General features: G+C 45.8%; 1 protein-coding gene across 4 annotated transcripts in view; it reads right to left on the bottom strand.

The window, feature by feature from the left end:
* The window catches only part of LOC115130145 (brefeldin A-inhibited guanine nucleotide-exchange protein 1-like), a 100,879-nt gene continuing 76,845 nt past the window's right edge, over positions 1-24,034 (bottom strand). For 3 of the 4 annotated variants that reach the window (XM_029660951.2, XM_029660950.2, XM_029660948.2), the window contains 20 exons: positions 22,941-23,221; positions 22,535-22,693; positions 22,102-22,246; positions 21,848-21,938; positions 21,667-21,707; positions 21,368-21,537; positions 20,559-20,710; positions 19,444-19,616; positions 17,141-17,301; positions 16,399-16,529; positions 16,168-16,297; positions 15,829-15,964; positions 15,472-15,610; positions 15,101-15,173; positions 14,812-14,965; positions 14,575-14,714; positions 14,116-14,287; positions 11,216-11,354; positions 3,465-3,582; positions 1-3,317 (listed from right to left, as the gene is read on the bottom strand). In XM_029660951.2, coding sequence (XP_029516811.1) covers positions 3,114-3,317; positions 3,465-3,582; positions 11,216-11,354; positions 14,116-14,287; positions 14,575-14,714; positions 14,812-14,965; positions 15,101-15,173; positions 15,472-15,610; positions 15,829-15,964; positions 16,168-16,297; positions 16,399-16,529; positions 17,141-17,301; positions 19,444-19,616; positions 20,559-20,710; positions 21,368-21,537; positions 21,667-21,707; positions 21,848-21,938; positions 22,102-22,246; positions 22,535-22,693; positions 22,941-23,221 — 2,909 coding nt within the window. In that variant the 3' untranslated portion in view covers positions 1-3,113. The remainder of the gene's footprint in view (positions 3,318-3,464; positions 3,583-11,215; positions 11,355-14,115; positions 14,288-14,574; positions 14,715-14,811; positions 14,966-15,100; positions 15,174-15,471; positions 15,611-15,828; positions 15,965-16,167; positions 16,298-16,398; positions 16,530-17,140; positions 17,302-19,443; positions 19,617-20,558; positions 20,711-21,367; positions 21,538-21,666; positions 21,708-21,847; positions 21,939-22,101; positions 22,247-22,534; positions 22,694-22,940; positions 23,222-24,034) is intronic. The other variant, XM_029660949.2, reaches the window with a different exon arrangement.

Raw genomic sequence — 24,034 nt, forward strand, 5'->3', positions numbered from 1 at the left:
TCAAGTTCAAAAACTTTATTGACCTATAACCTGATTAGAATGTCGGATGATGACCAGTTTTGTACAGGAAGTTGTACAGAAGTCTTTTTTCAACATAGAAAACTTTACATTTCTGTACCATATACATTTTGTTTTCTACATCCGTGAGCAAGGAATACATCCAATCCACACACCATCCAGAAGTCTTCTTTTAAAGCACAGCTAACATTCTTCATTTACCCTTAACATACAGCATGTCCCCAAACCAAAGAAAATTAAATATATTATTCATTTATTCTAATTTGTACACACTGAAAACTAACTTCAAACATAAACATACCTGTGACTCAGAAGCAGCTCACATCAGGGGCCTATCCAGAAGCATTGCAGATAGAGCAGATAATTACTTTCATTACATGAAAGAAAATCATATCTACACAATACATTTCTAGCTGAGTGTTGTGTAACGTTGCAAACTCCTGAACAGGCCCATAGTTGCTCTTTTTCCTCCCAGTTTTAGGAAGAGCCCAGTTATCGACTATCAGTTAAAAAGCCTCAGAACATATCAATTGAATATTTTAACCCTTCGCGTTCTGTCGTGTCGTCATTCAATTACAAATCTCATATAGGACAATCTGCAGGAGGTGGTCCAGTAAATAAATTATCACAAAAGTCAAAATCTCCAGTGTATTCAATAATGAGATCAGGGCCTAGATTCAATCAGATCAGCATTAACCTGGCAATAGCAGACACCTGCATAGCAGATGTTTGGTGGTGTCTGAGGTGGAACTGCGTTGGAGCCCTCAAATCGGTGAGCAGCTGCTCTTACGATCATTGCCACACCCGCCCCACTCGCGTTAGTTAACAACGAGAAAGTGTACGCTAGATAGAAATCATCAAACTAAATCATGAGGATTTCTATCAGCATAATGGAGGTGTAGATCACATCTCACGTTCCAACTTGTAAACAAGGCTGCATGGGATGTGTGTTAATGCGACTCCGTGCAGCCATTGGCAATGTCCACTTTAGATATAATGCCAGGAGTCACTTATGGATTTGACAGATCTAATGCAGTTCCACCTCCGACACCGTCAATACAACCGCTATGCGGATGTCAGCTAAAACGGATCTGATTGAATCGAGCCCCGAGTGCAGCAAAATCCTGTGGAAAAAAATAAACAAAACACAAATAAAATCTAGTGTTATCAGATTATATTACAAAGCGGCTTTTCTGTACTTGGTTTTTTCATCCACAAGGTGATTGCCGCTAACGTTAACCATCAGCGGTACAGCCAGGAAAAGATCAGAATTATCATCGAGTAACAAATGTCACATTTCATATCACTGAATATTCGTCAATTGCATTGCATGATGTACGTGTAGCCATTTCATTCTCTAGAATCGCTTTTAAGGATACAGTAATGTCAAGAAGCAAACCCGTTTTAAATATATTTTGACTCTGAGTGATAGTTATTCTGCAGTCGTTAGAGAATGAGATCTTCTTGTACAAGGCCAAGCCATTCATCCATGATATGAGGGGCTTCGGGTATAAGTAGCCCATAGGATCTAGGATCAGTTTGACCTCCCAATATTATAACCTTAACCATAAGGGGGAATGCAAAAACTGGCCTTAGATCAGTGTCTAGGGGCAACTTCAACCCCCTCTGATACACTACATGGCCAAAAGTATGTGCATTCGACTATTTCAGCCACAGCTGTTGCTGACAGGTGTATAAAATCAAGCACGCAGCCATGCAATCTCCATAGACAAACATTGGTAGTAGAATGGCCTTACTGAAGAGCTCAGTGACTTTCAACGTGGCACCGTCATAGGATGACACCTTTCCAACAAGTCAGTTTGTCAAATTTCTGCCGTGCTAGAGCTGCCCCGGTGGTGTTATTCTGCCCTGCTAGAGCTGCCCCGGTCAACTGTAAGTGCTGTTATTGTAAAGTGGAAACCTCTAGAAGCAACAACGGATCAGCCGCGAAGTGGTAGGCCACACAAGCTCACAGAACAGGACCGCCGAGTGCTGAAGCGCGCAGAGCATTAAATCGTGTGGCCTCTGTTGCAACTCTACCAAGTTCCAAACTGCCTTTGGAAGCAACGTCAGCACAAGAACTGTTCATCGGGAGCTTCATGAAATGCCTAAGATCACCATGAGCAATGGCAAGTATCAGCTGGAATGGTGTAAAGCTCACCTCCATTGGACTCTGGAGCAGTGGAAACGTGTTCTCTGGAGTGATGAATTACCCTTCATCATCTTGCAGTCCAAAGGACGAATCTGGGTTTGGCGGATGCCAGGAGAACGCTACCTGTCCCAGAGCAGTGCAGACTGAAAAGTTTGGTGGAGGAGGAATAATGGTCTGGGGCTTTTTCATGGTTCGGGCCCCTTAGTTCCAGTGAAGGGAAATCTTAACGTTACAGCGTACAATGACATTCTAGACGATCCTGTGGCAACAGTTTGGGGAAGGCCCTTTCCTGTTAAGGCATGACAATGCCCCTATGCACAAAGTGAGATCCATACAGAAATGGTTTGTCGAGATCATTGTGGAAGAACTTGACTGGCCTGCACAGAGCCCTGACCTCAACCCCATCAAACACCTTAAGGATGAATTGGAATGCTGACTGCGAGTCAGGCCTAGTCACCCAATATCAGTGCCCAACCTCACCAATGCTCTTGTGGCTGAATGGAAGCAAGTCTCCACAACAATGTTCCAAAATCTAGTGGAAAGTCTTCCCAGAAGAGTGGAGGCTGTTATAGCAGCAAAGGGGGGACCAACTCCATATAAATGCCCATGATTTTGGAATGACATGTTAGACGAGCACTTGTCCACATACTTTTAGCCATGTAGTGTGTATGGGAGTTGGCATTTTCTGTCACATGACAAGTCAGGTTCACAGTAGAGACACCTTGGAGTTTCCTGTACCGTTAGTTGTGGATTCTGGGTAACTGCCAAATCCAGAAGGGTGAAGTCTGGTCAGATGCACCCTTCATAGTACCCTGGGGGATGGGAGACCATAGTGCTAAAGGGTTGGTAGACAAACCCAAGGCAAGAGGGGAGGAGGACTTCCAGAACTCCAGGCTTCCCTAGTCAGAGGTCTCGCAGCCAGCCCGCTACACGTGCACCATCACTAGGCTTCCTCTCCAGCCACCTCCGCCCTCTCCACCTCAACTTCCAGCTCTGGTTCTGCAGGTGGTCCAGGCAGCTGGGCGATCTGGAACACGATACCGATGCGTAGGTAGAACTTCCGTAGCACGGCCCGCAGTTCTGGGATTAGATCAACCTGCATGATCTCACACAGCAGAGGGTAGTACCTGGACGCATGGGCCTTGAACTGTGGAAAGAGAGAGAGACATAAAACATCTTCCTACAGATGAATCCCCATTCAAAGACAGGGTTAGGTCTCCTTGAACATATCGCTGACAATGACTTGACCAAGTCAGTGGCCTGTCTGAATGTTGTTAATGGTTGACATCCTTACCCTGTCGTCACTGATCTTCAGGACCTTGGTGAGGAAGAGGAGCAGCAGGTTGGTCCAGGCTTCTCTGTGGCTCTCTGATGTTAGAGTCAGGAAGTAGGCTACTGCCTCACTGCACACACTAGAGGGAAAGATCTTGATAGACTCATTGAGCTTATGAAAACTGTTCAGCAACACAGAATTAAGATGCGATTCACAAATTATTTAGCAGCAAGACTAAATTCACAGCCAACATGAAATTATTTGACTCCACACCAGCTACAAGGAGAGGAGCAGCTGTGACCTCTGACCTCTAACCCTCACCCTTTTCTCAAACAGAACCTCCATCTCTCCCTCCTGTCCCATCATCTTCTCCCTTCTTCACAGACCCCTTACAATCCATGAGCTAATCACCTCCGAAATCTGCTTAGCCCTCGTAAGCACCTTGCTGGGAATCAACTCTGCATGTCGGCTGTCCTCTCTCCTCTACAATGCCATGCTATACTAGTGTGGTGTGTGCTGTCCTCCCTCCTCTACCATGCCATGCTATACTAGTGTGGTGTGTGTGCTGTCCTCCCTCCTCTACCATGCCATGCTATACTAGTGTGGTGTGTGCTGTCCTCTCTCCTCTACAATGCCATGCTATACTAGTGTGGTGTGTGCTGTCCTCTCTCCTCTACAATGCCATGCTATACTAGTGTGGTGTGTGTGCTGTCCTCTCTCCTCTACAATGCCATGCTATACTAGTGTGGTGTGTGCTGTCCTCCCTCCTCTACCATGCCATGCTATACTAGTGTGGTGTGTGCTGTCCTCTCTCCTCTACCGTGCCATGCTATACTAGTGTGGTGTGTGCTGTCCTCCCTCCTCTACCATGCCATGCTATACTAGTGTGGTGTGTGTGCTGTCCTCCCTCCTCTACCATGCCATGCTATACTAGTGTTGTGTGTGCTGTCCTCCCTCCTCTACCATGCCATGCTATACTAGTGTGGTGTGTGCTGTCCTCCCTCCTCTACCATGCCATGCTATACTAGTGTGGTGTGTGCTGTCCTCTCTCCTCTACCGTGCCATGCTATACTAGTGTGGTGTGTGCTGTCCTCCCTCCTCTACCGTGCCATGCTATACTAGTGTGGTGTGTGCTGTCCTCTCTCCTCTACCGTGCCATGCTATACTAGTGTGGTGTGTGCTGTCCTCTCTCCTCTACCGTGCCATGCTATACTAGTGTGGTGTGTGCTGTCCTCTCTCCTCTACCGTGCCATGCTATACTAGTGTGGTGTGTGCTGTCCTCTCTCCTCTACCGTGCCATGCTATACTAGTGTGGTGTGTGCTGTCCTCTCTCCTCTACCGTGCCATGCTATACTAGTGTGGTGTGTGTGCTGTCCTCTCTCCTCTACCATGCCATGCTATACTAGTGTGGTGTGTGTGCTGTCCTCTCTCCTCTACCATGCCATGCTATACTAGTGTGGTGTGTGTGCTGTCCTCTCTCCTCTACCATGCCATGCTATACTAGTGTGGTGTATAGTGTGTGTGCTGTCCTCTCTCCTCTACCGTGCCATGCTATACTAGTGTGGTGTGTGCTGTCCTCTCTCCTCTACCATGCCATACTAGTGTGGTGTGTGTGCTGTCCTCTCTCCTCTACCATGCCATGCTATACTAGTGTGGTGTGTGCTGTCCTCTCTCCTCTACCATGCCATACTAGTGTGGTGTGTGTGCTGTCCTCTCTCCTCTACCATGCCATGCTATACTAGTGTGGTGTGGGTGCTGTCCTCTCTCCTCTACCATGCCATACTAGTGTGGTGTGTGTGTTGTCCTCTCTCATCTACCATGCCATGCTATACCTAGTGTGATGTGTGTGCTGTCCTCTCTCCTCTACCATGCCATGCTATACTAGTGTGGTGTATAGTGTGTGTGCTGTTCTCTCTCCTCTACCGTGCCATGCTATACTAGTGTGGTGTGTGTGCTGTCCTCTCTCATCTACCATGCCATGCTATACTAGTGTGGTGTGTGTGCTGTCCTCTCTCTTCTACCGTGCCATGCTATACTAGTGTGGTGTGTGCTGTCCTCTCTCCTCTACCATGCCATGCTATACTAGTGTGGTGTGTGTGCTGTCCTCTCTCCTCTACCATGCCATGCTATACTAGTGTGGTGTATAGTGTGTGTGCTGTCCTCTCTCCTCTACCGTGCCATGCTATACTAGTGTGGTGTGTGTGCTGTCCTCTCTCATCTACCATGCCATGCTATACTAGTGTGGTGTGTGTGCTGTCCTCTCTCTTCTACCGTGCCATGCTAGACTAGTGTGGTGTGTATGCTGTCCTCCCTCCTCTACCATGCCATGCTATAGTAGTGTGGTGTGTGTGCTGTCCTCTCTCCTCTACCATGCCATGCTATACTAGTGTGGTGTGTGTGCTATCCTCTCTCCTCTACCATGCCATACTAGTGTGGTGTGTGTGTGCTGTCCTCTCTCCTCTACCATGCCATGCTATACTAGTGTGGTGTGCTGTCCTCTCTCCTCTACCATGCCATACTAGTGTGGTGTGTGTGCTGTCCTCTCTCCTCTACCATGCCATGCTATACTAGTGTGGTGTGTGTGCTGTCCTCTCTCCTCTACCATGCCATGCTATACTAGTGTGGTGTGTGCTGTCCTCTCTCCTCTACCATGCCATACTAGTGTGGTGTGTGTGCTGTCATCTCTCCTCTACCATGCCATGCTATACTAGTGTGGTGTGTGCTGTCCTCTCTCCTCTACCATACCATACTAGTGTGGTGTGTGTGCTGTCCTCTCTCCTCTACCATGCCATGCTATACCTAGTGTGGTGTGTGTGCTGTCCTCTCTCCTCTACCATGCCATGCTATACTAGTGTGGTGTGTGTGCTTTCCTCTCTCCTCTACCATGCCATGCTATACTAGTGTGGTGTGTGTGCTGTCCTCTCTCCTCTACCATGCCATGCTATACTAGTGTGGTGTGTGTGCTGTCCTCTCTCCTCTACCATGCCATGCTATACTAGTGTGGTGTGTGTGCTGTCCTCTCTCCTCTACCATGCCATGCTATACTAGTGTGGTGTATGTGCTGTCCTCTCTCCTCTACCATGCCATGCTATACTAGTGTGGTGTGTGTGCTGTCCTCCCTCCTCTACCATGCCATGCTATACTAGTGTGGTGTGTGTGCTGTCCTCCCTCCTCTACCATGCCATGCTATACTAGTGTGGTGTGTGTGCTGTCCTCTCTCCTCTACCATGCCATGCTATACTAGTGTGGTGTGTGTGCTGTCCTCTCTCCTCTACCATGCCATGCTATACTAGTGTGGTGTGTGTGCTGTCCTCTCTCCTCTACCATGCCATGCTATACTAGTGTGGTGTGTGTGCTGTCCTCTCTCCTCTACCATGCCATGCTATACTAGTGTGGTGTGTGTGCTGTCCTCTCTCCTCTACCATGCCATGCTATACTAGTGTGGTGTGTGCGCACGCATGTTTGTGATAGTCCAGTCCGTGAGCTCTCACTCTCTCTCTCTTACACATGAACGGACATATCAGACTGACAACCTAAGAGTTTCCTGCTAATACAGATACTGGCTTCAATACAAAGACGAGACGATAGCTACTATGTGATACTGCAATAGAAAGACAAAGCGATGACAACTGACTGAGTAATAACAGCAACACAGAGTCTGTGGATGTACAGACCTACTATACCCAGTATCCAGTGTAGTTGTTTCAGATATGTCACATTTAGACGAGTGCTCTGAATGACTGGAGAGAGTGAGAGTCATCGACAGAAGATACAACGACATCAACACAATCTGAATCAATCATTCTCTCTCAGGACCAATTTCTTTTGATTCCCCTCCTGCTGTGGCGGATATTGATGTTTTGCCTCGGCTACTGTGACTTCTCTATTCCCTAGATGGTGTAAACAGAAGCGTGAATGTCTCAGTCTCTCAGACAGCTGCGGTCAGGGTCAGGACAGAGCACAGCTGTGGAGATGTCTCCCCCTCCCCCCAGTCAACCCGGTTTCCCCTGTGATTACATGGACTGATCAATGCCCTCCCTCTCCCAGCAGCCCTTCATAAATAGCAGGCGTCTGACATGGCCTTGATTCCCCCTCTTCATGAAAAATAATGAAAGTTGTTAATGCTGTTAGATGGTGTAGATAGCTGCCTGCCTGGTTCTTAGTAATACTCCAGACATTCAATTTGTAAGATTTAAATAAAAGTCATCATGTTTGCCGGAGTTCTACCCACGACAAAGCAGCAAATGAGTTATTAAATATATATGTAAATTAAAGCACATTCTGGGCATACTTCAGACACGTGAAAATACTGCCCCCCATATGACTGCCATTACACACAGCCCAATCAATGAAGGAGGTTTACGAATGTGGTGAGAGGATGATTAGAGATGGTGGAGGAACAGTGAAAGGCTCATTAATGAGAGGATGATCAGAAATGGTGGAGGAACAGTGAAAGGCTCGTTAGTGAGAGGATGATTAGAGATGGTGGAGGAACAGTGAAAGGCTCATTAATGAGAGGATGATTAGAGATGGTGGAGGAATGGTGAAAGGCTCGTTAGTGAGAGGATGATTAGAGATGGTGGAGGAACAGTGAAATGCTCGTTAGTGAGAGGATGATTAGGGATGGTGGAGGAACGGTGAAAGGCTCGTTAGTGAGAGGATGATTAGGGATGGTGGAGGAACGGTGAAAGGCTCGTTAGTGAGAGGATGATTAGGGATGGTGGAGAAACGGTGAAAGGCTCGTTAGTGAGAGGATGATTAGAGATGGTGGAGGAACAGTGAAAGGCTCGTTAGTGAGAGGATGATTAGGGGATGGTGAAAGGCACATTAGTGAGAGGATGATTAGGGATGGTGGAGGACCGGTGAAAGGCTCGTTAGTGAGAGGATGATTAGGGATGGTGGAGGAATGGTGAAAGGCTCGTTAGTGAGAGGATGATTAGGGATGGTCGAGGAATGGTGAAAGGCTCGTTAGTGAGAGGATGATTAGGGATGGTCGAGGAATGGTGAAAGGCTCGTTAGTGAGAGGATGATTAGGGATGGTGGAGGAATGGTGAAAGGCTCGTTAGTGAGAGGATGATTAGGGATGGTGGAGGAACGGTGAAAGGCTCGTTAGTGAGAGGATGATTAGGGATGGTGGAGGAACGGTGAAAGGCTCGTTAGTGAGAGGATGATTAGGGATGGTCGAGGAATGGTGAAAGGCTCGTTAGTGAGAGGATGATTAGGGATGGTGGAGGAATGGTGAAAGGCTCGTTAGTGAGAGGATGATTAGGGATGGTGGAGGAATGGTGAAAGGCTCGTTAGTGAGAGGATGATTAGGGATGGTGGAGGAACGGTGAAAGGCTCGTTAGTGAGAGGATGATTAGGGATGGTGGAGGAACGGTGAAAGGCTCGTTAGTGAGAGGATGATTAGGGATGGTGGAGGAACGGTGAAAGGCTCGTTAGTAGGGGGAAAAGGAGCAGAACAACAATGAGAAGCAGTAGAACAGAGCTGCACAGCCTCCCAAGTGGCGCAGTGATCTAAGGCACTGCATCGCAGTGCTAGCAGTGCCACAGTGATGAGACAAGACTGTAACTACCAATTGGATACCACAAAATTGGGGAGAAAAAGGGGTAAAAGTTTTTTTTAAATGTAATAACAGAGCTGCACATGATCATTAAGGAGATCATGTTACTCTGCTCACTTAAAGAATGTTGTTTTCAGTGAAAGTAAGCGTAATCTGAAACACTAATGACTTTCTATTCCCAGGTTGAGACAAAGGGACACAAAGCCAGGTGGAGATTAGCTGGAGATATGTGTTTGGTGTGAGTTAGGAGTTATTGAGGTTTACACTGGCAGTAGTCAAACTAGCTATTCAAAGCAGCAGTCAAGCAATTCCCTGAGTTTAGCCTTCAGTAAGTCTGGTATATGGCCAAGTGTATTGTTTGACAGCCTCCATACAGTGATATGGTGTGTTTACGGACATATTCAATCAATCCCTATACCAGTCTGCTGTTCCCACATGCTTCAAGAGGGCCACCATTGTTCCTGTTCCCAAGAAAGCTAAGGTAACTGAGCTAAACGACTACCGCCCCGTAGCACTCACTTCCGTCATCATGAAGTGCTTTGAGAGACTAGTCAAGGACCATATCACCTCCACCCTACCTGACACCCTAGACCCACTCCAATTTGCTTACCGCCCAAATAGGTCCACAGACGATGCAATCTCAACCACACTGCACACTGCCCTAACCCACCTGGACAAGAGGAATACCTATGTGAGAATGCTGTTCATCGACTACAGCTCGGCATTCAACACCATAGTACCCTCCAAGCTCGTCATCAAGCTCGAGACCCTGGGTCTCGACCCCGCCCCTGTGCAACTGGGTACTGGACTTCCTGACGGGCCGCCCCAGGTGGTGAGGGTAGGCAACAACATCTCCTCCCCGCTGATCCTCAACACGGGGCCCCACAAGGGTGCGTTCTGAGCCCTCTCCTGTACTCCCTGTTCACCCACGACTGCGTGGCCACGCACGCCTCCAACTCAATCATCAAGTTTGCGGACGACACAACAGTGGTAGGCTTGATTACCAACAACGACGAGACGGCCTACAGGGAGGAGGTGAGGGGCCCTCGGAGTGTGGTGTCAGGAAAATAACCTCACACTCAACGTCAACAAAACTAAGGAGATGATTGTGGACTTCAGGAAACAGCAGAGGGAACACCCCCTATCCACATCGATGGAACAGTAGTGGAGAGGGTAGCAAGTTTTAAGTTCCTCGGCATACACATCACAGACAAACTGAATTGGTCCACTCACACTGACAGCGTCGTGAAGAAGGCGCAGCAGCGCCTCTTCAACCTCAGGAGGCTGAAGAAATTCGGCTTGTCACCAAAAGCACTCACAAACTTCTACAGATGCACAATCGAGAGCATCCTGGCGGGCTGTATCACCGCCTGGTACGGCAACTGCTCCGCCCTCAACCGTAAGGCTCTCCAGAGGGTAGTGAGGTCTGCACAACGCATCACCGGGGGCAAACTACCTGCCCTCCAGGACACCTACACCACCCGATGTTACAGGAAGGCCATAAAGATCATCAAGGACATCAACCACCCGAACCACTGCCTGTTCACCCCGCTATCATCCAGAAGGCGAGGTCAGTACAGGTGCATCAAAGCTGGGACTGAGAGACTGAAAAACAGCTTCTATCTCAAGGCTATCAGACTGTTAAACAGCCACCATTGAGTGGCTGCTGCCAACACACTGTCATTGACACTGACCCAACTCCAGCCACTTTAATAATGGGAATTGATGGGAAATGATGTAAATATATCACTAGCCACTTTAAACAATGCTACCTTATATAATGTTACTTACCCTACATTATTCATCTCATATGCATACGTATATATACTGTACTCTACATCATCGACTGCATCCTTATGTAATACATGTATCACTAGCCACTTTAACTATGCCACTTTGTTTACTTTGTCTACATACTCATCTCATATGTATATACTGTACTCGATACCATCTACTGTTTGCTGCTCTGTACCATCACTCACTCATATATCCTTATGTACATATTCTTTATCTTCTTACACTGTGTATAAGACAGTAGTTTTAGAATTGTTAGTTAGATTACTTGTTGGTTATCACTGCATTGTCGGAACTAGAAGCACAAGCATTTCGCTACACTCGCATTAACATCTGCTAACCATGTGTATGTGACAAATAAAATTTGATTTGATTTGATTTGATAGTAGTGGGGGCGTGGCGGTCCTTCCTTACTTAAGCAGTTGTCTCTGGACTTCCTCCCAGGCGGTCTGACGGCTGTCATCAGTGTACATCCGGAACAGGATCCTCAGGCCACACGCCAGACTGCTGGTCTCCTGCTTCAGCAGATTGGGCTTTGACTTCCCTTTAAAACCTGGAACAGACAGACAGAGAGAGAGAGCGGTTGCAGTCTGTTACAGCCATTGAGGCCCGTCAACACTAGGGACGACAAATAGGGCATTGTTCCAATTGTTCAGAGAGTTGCATTTGGCTCCAGGACAGATATACCGTGCTTCCTGAGGAATCTTAAGATTCAGAAAATCACTCTCCTACTTCATGTAATTCTTGGAGTTTCCTCGAGTGGTGCACTGCAGGGCCACATAAAGACTATTCTCAGGTACACTGTACAGTGCATTCAGAAAGAATTCAAACCCCTTTACTTTTTCCACATGGTGATGTTACGGCCTTATTCTAAAACCTATTTTTTATTTTTTATTCCTTCATCAATCTACACACAATACCCCATAATGACAAAGTGAAAACAGGTTTTTAGAAATCTTGGCACATTTATTACAAATAAAAAAACAGAAGTACCGTATTCACATAAATATTCAGACCCTTTTCTATGAGACTCAAAATTGATCTCAGGTGCATCCTGGGCCAAAAGGCCCTTAACTTCTTTGGGATAGGGGGCAGCATTTTAACTTTTGGATGAATAGCGCGCCCAGAGTAAACTGCCTCCTACTCAGTCCCAGATGCTAATATATGCATATTATTATTAGTGTTGGATAGAAAACACTTTCTAAAACTGTTTGAATGATGTATGTGAGTATAACATATGGCAGGCAAAAACCTGAGAAAAAATCCAAACAGGAAGTGGGAAATCTGAGGTTTGTAGTTTTTGAACTCAGCCCCTATCAAATACACAGTGGGATATGGGTCATATTGCACTTCCTAAGGCTTCCACTACATGTCAACAGTCTTTAGAACATTGTTTCAGGCTTCTACTGTGAAGGGGGGCCGAATGAGAGCTGATTGAGTCAGAGGTCTGGCAGCAGCCTCAATCTCGGTCATGCGCATTCACATGAGAGGTATCTCCCGTTCCTTTGCTTTTCTACAGACAATGGAATTCTCCGGCTGGAACATTATTGAACATTTATGATAAAAACATCCTAAAGATTGATTCTATACTTAGTTTGACAAGTTTCTACGACCTGTAATATAACTTTTTGAACTTTTCGTCCGAAGTTCGGCTGGACCTGAACTCGCGTTTGGATTTGTTTACCAAACGCCCTAACAAAAGAAGCTATTTGGACATAAATGATGGACATTATCGAACAAATCAAACATGTATTGTGGAACTGGGATTCCTGGGAGTGCATTCTGATGAAGATCATCAAAGGTAAGTGAATATTTAGAATGATATTTCTGACTAATGTTGACTGCGCAACATGGCCGATATTTCATTTGGCTGGTGTGGGCTCTGAGCACCGTACTCAGATTATGCTTTTTCCGTCAAGTTTTTTGAAATCTGACACAGCGGTTGCATTAAGGAGAAGAGTATCTAAAGTTTCATGCATAACACTTGAATTTTCATTAACATTTATAATGAGTATTTATGTGAATTGATGTGGCTCTCTGCAAAATCACAGCATGTTTTTGAACTACTGAACATAACACACCAATGTAAAATGAGATTTTTGGATATAAATTTGCACTTTATTGAACAAAACATACATGTATTGTGTAACATGTTAGTGATCCATTTTATCTCTATTTGTGCTTTTTGTGACTCCTCTCTTTGGCTCGAAAAATGGCTGGGTTTTTCTGTGACTTGGTGGTGACCTAACATAATCGTTTATGGAGCTTTTTCTGTAAAGCATTTTTGAAATCAGACACTGTGGCTGGATTAACGAGAATTGTATCTTTAAAATGGTGCCTAATACTTGTATGTTTGAGAAATTTGACTTATGAGATTTCTGTTGATTTGTATTTGGCGCCCTGCAATTTCATTGGCTGTTGGCGAGGAGTTCCGCAAGCCGGAACAGAGTTCTGCTAGCGGAACCCCAGTCCTAGACAGGTTAAAGAACTCAGACCATGAGAAACAAGATTCTCTGGTTTGATGAAACCAATATTGAATTTTTTGGCCTGAATGCCAAGCGTCACGTCTGGAGGAAACCTGGCACCATCCCTACGGTGAAGAATGGTGGTGGCAGCATCATGCTGTGGGGATGTTTTTCAGCAGCAGGAACTGGGTGATTAGTCAGGATCTAGGGAAAGATGAATGGAGCGAAGTACAGAAAGATTCTTGATGAAAACCTGCTCCAGAGCGTTCAGGACCTCAGACTAGGGTGAAGGTTCGCAAGACAACGACCCCAAGCACAAAGCCAAGACAACACATGAGTTGCTTCAGTACAAGTCTCTGAATGTCCTTGAGTGGGCTAGCTAGAGCCCGGACTTGAACCCGATCGAAGATCTCTGGAGAGACCTGAAAATAGCTGTGCAGCGACGCTCTCCATCCAATCTGACAGAGCTTGAGAGGATATACAGCAATGAATGGGAGAAACTCCACAAATACAGGTGAGCCAAGCTTATAGCATCATACCCAAGAAGACTCGAGGCTGTAATCGCTGCCAAAGATGCTTCAACAAAGTGCTGAGTAAAGAGTCTGAATACTTATGTAAATGTGATATTTCAGTTTATTTTATTTTTTATACATTTACAAAAATGTCTAATAACCTGTTTTTGCTTTGTCATTATGGGGTATTGTGTGTATATTGATGAAGAAAAAATATTTAATCCATTTTAGAATAAGGCTGAAACATAACAAAATGTGGAAAAGTAAAGGGGTCTGAATACTTTCCGAATGCACTGCATGTGCACTGCCTGTGCTCTGGTGCAGGGCAGTGACCCACCTGCCTTCCATAGAGTGGTCCTCTGCTCGTTGCTAGAGTTGAAGGCCTTGGCGAAGCGGTGGGACTCCAACAGGCAGTCCAGCAACTTAAACAGCTGTTCTGAGGTCAGGTAGCGGTACATTCCTTGGTCCTGAGTCTCGACACGGACGTCTGCCGCGTCCAGAGCATCTCTCTGGACAGGACAAACACAAGCTTCAGAGAACTTTCCCAGAACATTCACACAACCAAACACAAACAGAGCCTTCACATATCACTGCTATGTATGACAAATACTTCCCTCCTTCCCTGACATTCACTAGAAGAACATACAGTATAGACATTTCACATTTTCAAGGATCAGGACAGTCCATACAGCCAAACTTTTGAACACACATTTTTTGCAAGGAATGTGTCCTTCCACCAAGTCCCGAAGCAGTGATACCTCTCATCCTCCACGTAGGGGTGGGAGTGAGACGTTACCTGCGCAGCAGCCAGGTTCTCAGCATCCTCCTTCCTGCTGGTTGCAGGGAAGAAGACCATGTTGTCTATGGTCTGGATCAGCTCCAACTGCACTACACACTTAATGAGCAAGCCTGAGAATAACCTCTGCTCCTGGATCTCTGTGGAACACACACACACACACACACACACACACACACACACAATGAGCATAGGGTTGAAAAACACTCCAGTGGTAGGTGTAAAAGAGACACTAACTTGTTGGAGTCCGGGTTCTGGGGCTGTCCTCACACATGCCTGCGCTGTACTGACTCTGCCGCCGGGTCTCCATGGCAATCCTCTCCGCACTGTTGATGGAATGCTGGTCCTCGGAACGGGACTGGATGTCCACTGACTTCTGGGAAATTGAATCCTGAGGGCACATGGGGAGACGTTATTTCGTCTGGATTGTACTGGGTCATGTTGTTGTACAGTCTAATCTGGCATAAGAGATAGACCAGCTACAGACTTAAAGAAACCTACAGCTCAGTCAGGGTTTGAAACATACCAGCTGTTTGTCTGATACATCCTGTGGTGTCATGGGATCTCCCTCTGCTCCTGCTAGTCTCCATGTCAACAGTCTGAGAGGGCAGAGAGGAACAATACGGGACAGGACAGTGTTACTCTACTTATACAGTGTCATATTGCAGTACCATACACACAGACAGTCCGGTATCCCACTCTATCAAGTAAACAACGGCAAAAGCCAGTACAAGATCATGTCCATTTAATACCTCCCCTCCATTCCTAGAGCACTTTATATGACAGCCTCAGTGTGCTCCATGTTAACATCACTAAGTTCAGCAATAACAAATCATCACAGACAATATTCCCAGCTGAATCTCAGCGATATGAATAAAGTCTGCATCAGTAGCTTACGCGTGTGGGATGGTGGTCTTGAAGATGTCCAGCATGCAGTTACAGGTCTTGTCCCAGGTCTCCGGAGTAAACTTCTCTCCATTCAGGATGACCACGTTCTCCAGACAGTTGGTGCCTGACCGAGCCAACTGCTCATTATCTAGGCCGAGAGAGAGAGGAGAAAAGAAGTGAGAGAAAGAGAAAGACAATTCATGTGGAGAGCAGGAGATCGGGAGAAGAGAGAGAAGAGAGAGTGGCATGTGGATTGAAAAGAAGAGGAGCTATGCATAAGAAAGAGGGGATGAGAGTGATTGAGGACGGTGTACTCAGTATAAGTCTACGACTGTAGGTGTTTGTAGCGCTGCCGTCGGTCCTCACCTTGCTGAACACACCAGTACAGTTGGGACAGGATGTCATCCAGCAGAACGTCACTGAGAGTCTCAAAGTACTGCGTGAACACGTCAGAGATGGCGTAAAGTGCGTGGTTACAGGTTGTCGTCATCCATTCTGCTTTCTGGAAGACACAAACAACACAGAAGGGTTACCAGGGTTACACCAGTTCAAGTCATTGTAGCAGCCAAGAGGACAATCGTCCAGTTGGTACTGGATACTAGTTGTGGAACCAATGATGTACTGTAACTATGGAAATAGGTGTTGGTTACACTGGAGATAAAGCTGGGTCTTTGGTGAATGGGTATTTGGGATGTGGAGACTTGCCTCAGTTTGCTGCTCAGGCAGCTTCATGTTGTCAAAGATCCTGAAGACGATCCTGAACAGATCCTGCCACCAGTGCTTCTCAAAGGTGTGTCCATAGGTCTTCATCACCTCAAACATCACCGTCAGACCCCTGACACACACACACTTCTTATAATACACCCTCACCATCAGTTGACTTCCGCCTCTAAAATATTCCCATCTACGATGACACAGGACTGAAACTCTTCTCACCTGGTCCTGACGTCCAGTTTGCACCTGTTGATGATGCAGGACAGCTCAAAGAGGATGGGGAACCACCCCCTCACCCACACCCGGTCCTCTGGGACTACATTCATGTCATCGCTGGTGTAGTCTTTGAATGCCTGCCAGAGAGAAAACAGCATAGTTTACACCATTTCCTGAGAGTTGATACACACACACGGATACGCACACGCAGACACACACACACAGACACGCACACACGCAGACACACAGACATGCACATGTGGACACACACGAACTCTATAAAGGTCTCTAAGCCGTATTTACTGTTCACTGTAGGCACACACACACACACACACACACACACACACACAAGTAATCCCCTCCTCTCCTCTTGTCCACCCCCACACAAACAAACAGAAAGCAGGCAGTGTGGCTGGAGAGTGTCTGCATAGAGAAGAGACCTTGGAGAAAAGCACTGGCAGAAAGCACCAGTGATGTTTTCTAACATGGGACATTTTCAATATATATAAATAAATCATCTGGGAGATGCTGTTATCCAGAGCGACTCACATTGTTTATCTGATGATTAACAAGAAAACGATGAGACCTTTAGGTGGGTCACAGTACAAAATGTTTTGGAGACCAGTCATGGTCTACCACGAACAACTATGGGCAATACCATTTGATGTTCAGAAATGACTGATATGGGTTCAGCTCTTATCTATGAGACCTGATAATAAATAAAGTCCAGGAATTGTTTGTAACTGACCTGGGGCCTGTCAGAGACGTATTTGGCGCAGTGGCGGATGAGACGGATGGCCTCCATGCTGGTGTCGGGGAAGGAGGCATTGCAGGCGAACTCAGACAGACACTTGACTGCATCCTGGAACGAGTCTATGGTGGCTGGGAAGTGCTTCTCAAATACATTCACTGAGAGAAGAAGAGAAGAAGAAGAAGAGGAGAGAAAAAGAGAAGAAGTGGATAAGGAGAGAAGAGAAGAAAAAAAGAAGAAGAGGAGAAGAGAAGAAGATAAGGAGAGAAGGAGAGAAGAAGAAGATAAGGAGAGAAGAAGGAGTGAATAGAAGAGAAGAAGAAGAAGAGGAGAGAAGAGAAGAAGATAAGGAGAGAAGAGAAGGAGTGAATAGAAGAGAAGAAGAAGAAGAGGAGAAAAGAGAAGAAGATAAGGAGAGAAGAGAAGGAGAGAAGAGAAGAGAAGAGGAGTGAATAGAAGAGAAGAAGAAGAAGAGGAGAGAAGAGGATAAGGAGAGAAGAAGCGAAGAAGAAAAGAAGAGAAGGAGAGAAGAGAAGAAGAGAAGAGATCAGTGAAAAACGATGACAGGAGTTAACTTATCTGTTTATCAGAATAATATTACATGGCCCTGTCATCAAAAACACAAAAATAAACCTCAAATTGAGGATTACTGAAACAATCATATTGAAATCTAAGCAGTAATATACAGTGCCTTCGGAAAATATTCAGAACTCTTGACTTTTTCACATTTTGTTAAGTTACACCTTTATTCTAAAACGGATTAAAATGTTTTTTTTTCCCTCAGAAATCTACACAATCTACATTTTTTTTATACATGTATTATAACTTAAAAACTGAAATACCTTATTTACGTAAGTATTCAGACCCTTTGCTATGAGAATCGAAATTGATCTCAGGTGCATCCTGTTTCCATTGATCATCCTTGAGATGTTTCTAAAACTTTATTGGAGTTTATGTGTGGTAAATTCAATTGATTGGAACATTATATGGAAAGGCACACACCTGTCTATATAAGGTCCCACAGTTGACAGTGCCTATCAGAGTAAAAACCAAGCCATGAGGTCGAAGGAATTGTCTGTAGAGCTCCGAGACAGGATTGTGTCGAAGGCACAGATATGGGGAAGGGTACCAAGAAATGTCTGCAGCATTGACGGTCCCCAAGAACACAGTGGCCTCCATCATTCTTAAATGGAAGAACTGAGCAATCGGGGGAGAAGGGCCTTGGTCAGGGAGGTGACCAAGAACCCGATGGTCACTCTGACAGAGCTCCAGAGTTCCTCTGTGGAGAGATGGGAGAACCTTCCCAGGCAATCATCTCTGCAGCACTCCACCAATCAGGCCTGTATGGTAGAGTGGCCAGACAGAAGCCACTCCTCAGTAAAAAGCATAAGACAGCCCGCTTGGAGTTTGCCAAAAGGCACCTAAAGAGTCTCAGATCATGAGATACAAGATTCTCTGGTCTGACAAAACCAAGATTGAACTCTTTGGCCTGAATGCCAAGCGTCACATCTGGAGGAAACCTTGCACCATCCCTACGGTGAAGAATGGTGGTGGCAGCATCATGCTGAGGGGATGTTTTTCATTGGCAGGGGCTGGGAGACTAGTCAGGATCGAGGCAAAGATGAACAGAGCAAAGTACAGAGATATCATTGATTAAAACCTGCTCCAGAACGCTCAGGACCTAAGATTGCAGCGAAGGTTCACTTTCCAACGGGACAACGACCCTAAGCCCACAGCCAAGACAGCACAGGAGTGGCTTCGGGACAAGTCTCTGAATGTCCTTGAGTGGCCCAGCCAGAGCCCGGACTTGAACCTGATCTAACATCTCTGGAGAGACCTGAAAATACCTGTGCAGCGACGCTCTCCATCCAATCTGACAGAGCTTGAGAGGATATACAGCAATGAATGGAAGAAACTCCACAAATACAGGTGAGCCAAGTTTTTAGCATCATACCCAAGAAGACTCGAGACTGTAATCGCTGCCAAAGATGCTTCAAAAAAGTACTGAGTAAAGGGTCTGAATACTTATGTAAATTTAATATTTCAGTTTCTTTATTTGTAATAAATTACCAAAATTAAAAATTAAATAAAAATGTGCTTTGTCATTATGGAGTATTGCTGTAACGTAACAAAATGTGGAAAAAGTCTAGAGGTCTGAATACTTTTCGAATTCACTGTATATTAAATATAGGTATAAAAATAAAATCTTAAAAGATAGACAATAATAGAGATCAGATAATGAAGATCAGTTCTTAGCCCGAAAGATGGTTGTCTCTGAAGTGTGTGTCTCAGTAACTCACTGCTGATGTGGCCCGTCGTCTGGAAGGCTAGCTCTACGATGCTCTCATCCTGGTCCGAGGCAGCCAGGTGGAACACTGAGAAGATGTTCTTCCAGCCCGACCGGATGTTCCCCGCCTGTGAGTTGACCATCTGGGCGATACAGCGCACCACCATGTCCCTGATCGTTGGCGATCTGGAGGAGCAGGAGGAGGACGTATGGGTTATTCACCTACTGTATGTGAAAGTTGCTTATTGGACTATGAGGAGGATGATCAATAGTGCAGTAGAAGTGAAAGTACAAGTACCCCTTCCACAGCCTTTATTTAGGCAGTCTGATTATTCCCTTTCGATTGTTGTGACATGATGGGTTCCAACGGCAACTGTTGTCATAGCAAATCATTTTTTCTGTGCTTTGATTAAGGAGAAAGGACCAGCCTTTGCACAAAAGTACTCTCACAAACATATTACACACACACAGGCTGAGTCTAATGAAGATACAGCACTGTGGGGGCGTCCATGGCTTTATGTGGATCCCTGCCATTTCCTCTGAGCTGTAACAGTGGGTGGATTTGGGCCTGGTAGTTCTCCTTCACATCAATGAAAACAGCTTTCAACTGTGAGACTCGGAGCCCTCCAAATTTAAGCAACTGTATCTGTGTCACTACAGAATCTGAGAAAAGATTCACAGCTTCTACTCAGTTGTCTTAGAGTCAGTTGCCAGAGTGCTTTTCTGGTGCACAAGCCAAAACCAAGGAGAAATATTCTATAAAATCCTTATCTTGCTCTCTGGGTTGGTTCTGAGTGTGCCAGTTTTCTCCTCCTCAGAGAGCTTGGGTGACTGTGGGAGTTTGACACAGTGCAGTGACTCAGTACAGGGAGACTGGCTGGCTGCAGTGCTAAGAGAGACAGGCACTGGAATGGGAACCACAGAGGTGCAACTCAACACAGACCTTGTAAGGCCAGACTACTATAGCCAAGTGCCTACACAACTAGGGAGTGTGTACATATACCAGCAGACACGCGCCTAAGCAAGCAAGCACAACCGCAAGCTGATTCAACGCAAGTAGGCAGCACACACAAACAAACAGTCACACGATACAATTAGGATTAACGTTTACCGCAACATCCCATTTACCTGTTCTTTTTCATGATGTGCTCGAAAGGCCTCAGAAAGTCCTTCTGGAATCTGAAGTTCGCCAGCTCTCCCTTCTCCAGGAACTTCATGGACAGCTGCCGGAGAGAATCCACGGCAAAGATAGCCACGTCCTCGTTGGGGTTACATCCAACCTGAACAGGGAGGCAGACACAGTGTTTTAACATCTCTACCCCACTCTCTAACATTTACCATCCCCTGTAACATTTATCATCTCTGTTCATCTGTAATATTTAGTAGCCATTTTAACAGTTACACCCCCCTCCCTTGCAGCACTCGGGAAGACTAAGGTTAAATAAATCCCTTAGATATGATTCTTAGGCCCCGTGCTGTCAAAAATGTGATATTCCTGTTTTATATATCTTTTCACACAGAGGTTGGAATAATACTGTGAAATTGTGAAAATTATGATAATGTATTTTAGTGTAAGAGCTGTGTAATGGAAAACAATCAGAGTAAGGTACTTAATTATCACCCAGAAATGATTTAATATTGAGATAAAAATGGTTGCATTGGACCTTTAAGCCAGGTGTTCCTGAGGGCAGTGTTACAAAGACTAATTAACACCTAGGTAATCAGGTGTGTGGACTCTCTAGCCAACAACAACATTCATTTTATTTGATTTATTTCACCTTTATTTAACCAGGTAGGCAAGTTGAGAACAAGTTCTCATTTACAATTGCGACCTGGCAATTAATCAATCAATTAATGAAAAAAATAAAAACAGACGTCCCTGACAACCAGAGTTTCCACAACCCCTGTTAAAGTGAAATAAATCCCAAGATGTCCACCTTGTTGAAGTGGTCTCCAATGACCTCCCAGATCCTGGACCACTGCAGTCTGATACGTCCCATGTTGTAGTAGGAGATCTCCACTATCTTCTGCAGGCTGAACATGCGGGGGTGTGTGGGCGAGGCCAGCTCATCCATAGACACAGCACACAGCCAGCGCACAAAATCCACTGAGAACACAGAGAAACCAGTGTTAGTCAACCATCAGGAGAGCCATGGTACAATGCCAATACATCCACATCAGATAAGCATGTGATCAAATACTGTAATTGAATTCAGTTTGGATTTAGAACACTCACCAATTGCATTACCATCCAGTCTGGTAGAACCTGTGAATATTCTGCAAGAACAAGACCATGGTCACATCTACATGAGATATACAGTACATTCATTCACATGATAGAATAATGGCAGAGCTAAGACCCCAAAGCAGTCAGTGGTAATAGAGCAGGATCTATAAGAGACTGCTGCATTAACTACCTGTCTACAGCCACCACCACACTCTGGGAGCTGGTCTCTCCTATGGACTCCTGGATACTGAGGATCTGCTTCCGGTCTACTGTTCCACCTGCTGTGGACCACAGCACAGTCAGTCACATCTCCAGCATCAAGCATCATACCAAGCATCTCCAGAGTCAAACATGTTGCATAGTCAAGCACATCACCGGCTTGTTAACGACAGTTTATTTAACCAGTTTATAACTAGAACATGTATTAAAGGGATAAGCACTGACCCAGGCCCAGGTATTCATCGTTGCTCTGCTCCTTGGTGCTGCTGATGAAGCCCTCTTTCCCCCGAACCGTCCCTGAGATGTACCTGGCCTTCACCCCCGTCCCGATCAGCTGGGCCAGCTCCAACTGACTGATACACTTCATTATCTGTAGGACGGGGGAGGGAGGTGGGGGCATACAGTCATCCATACATTCAATAAGGCTGCATTTACACACGCGTCAAAAGAGCTGATGTGATTGGTCAAAAGACTGATTGTGTAAAGCCAGCCTTAGTTAGGATTGTTTTTGCACTTAATTAGTTGAGATAGAAACATATTTTTCACATTGATTGCACCAAAATAAAGAAAAATGGAGACAAAAGGAAGCAATATAGCTTATGACAGCAATACTATAGTGGCTAATACTGATTACTAGACGTTGGCAGTATGTCCAGACCTCGTGCCAGGAGTTGCCCAGGTAGTTTCCGTCTGTGTGGGCGACGGTGATGAGAGTCTTGATGGTGTCGATATTCTTCTGCTTCATCTCAGTGATGCCAGAGCTGGCTGTGAGCAGGGTGAACCGTGCCAGGGCCTGGATGTACGCATCCCGCTCAAGCTGTGTGTGTGTGAGAGAGAGCGAGAGAGAGCGAGAGAGAGAGCGAGAGAGAGAGCGAGAGAGAGAGAGAGAGAGAGAGAGAGAGACCATATTCAGTACTGCAGTACTATCTCCATTAAGTTTTGGAGCATGCTATCTTTGGAAAATACACCATTTCACCTTTTGATTCATAGCCTCTCATCCCTTTCATTTAACTCATATTAATCCTCAGTGAACACATGCAGTGTTAGCGTGCTAGATAAACTACCTGTATGGTGAAGATGCAGGCTATCCGGATGGCAAAGCGTATTCCCTCCAGACAGAGAAAAGCCACCTCAGTGTCGTCACAGTCCTGGAGGCCCACACTGAAGGCTGCTAGGAACGGGGTCCAGGCCAGCTTGAACATGGGTCTGACATGCTCCAGGTGTGTGGCGCTGGTGAAGGGAGCCTGGACGTGACTGACAGCCTCCATCAGGGCCTTGGCTGTCTTAGCCATCTGCTCCATCTCTACGTTATACAGTAGCCGCCGCTGCTTCTCACTGGCCACACCTGATCCAGAAACAGAAGTAAAGTCATAGCATGAACAAACCCACTCTGCTTCTCACTGGCCACACCTGATCCAGAAACAGAAGTAAAGTCATAGCATGAACAAACCCACTCTGCTTCTCACTGGCCACACCTGATCCAGAAACAGAAGTAAAGTCATAGCATGAACAAACCCACTCTGCTTCTCACTGGCCACACCTGATCCAGAAACAGAAGTAAAGTCATAGCATGAACAAACCCACTCTGCTTCTCACTGGCCACACCTGATCCAGAAACAGAAGTAAAGTCATAGCATGAACAAACCCACTCTGCTTCTCACTGGCCACACCTGATCCAGAAACAGAAGTAAAGTCATAGCATGAACAAACCCACTCTGCTTCTCACTGGCCACACCTGATCCAGAAACAGAAGTAAAGTCATAGCATGAACAAACCCACTCTGCTTCTCACTGGCCACACCTGTTCCAGGATCCGATACAAGGCTTCCTACATGTTGTGTTTTCAGACGAGTGCAGATTATAAAGTAGACGAGAGGAAGCCACCTGCACAAACACGACAAATATACATCTCCAAAACTGAAGAAGAAACATTCCCCACTGAACAACAGACACCATCTCCAACTGAAGAAGAACCATTCCCCACTGAACAACAGACACCATCTCCAAATGAAGAGGAAACATTCCCCACTGAACAACAGACACTATCTCCAACTGAAGAGGAAACATTCCCCACTGAACAACAGACACCATCTCCAACTGAAGAGGAAACATTCCCCACTGAACAACAGACACCATCTCCAACTGAAGAGGAAACATTC

This window comes from Oncorhynchus nerka, linkage group LG6 (assembly GCF_034236695.1).
Source record: "Oncorhynchus nerka isolate Pitt River linkage group LG6, Oner_Uvic_2.0, whole genome shotgun sequence".
Lineage (NCBI taxonomy): Eukaryota > Metazoa > Chordata > Actinopteri > Salmoniformes > Salmonidae > Oncorhynchus > Oncorhynchus nerka.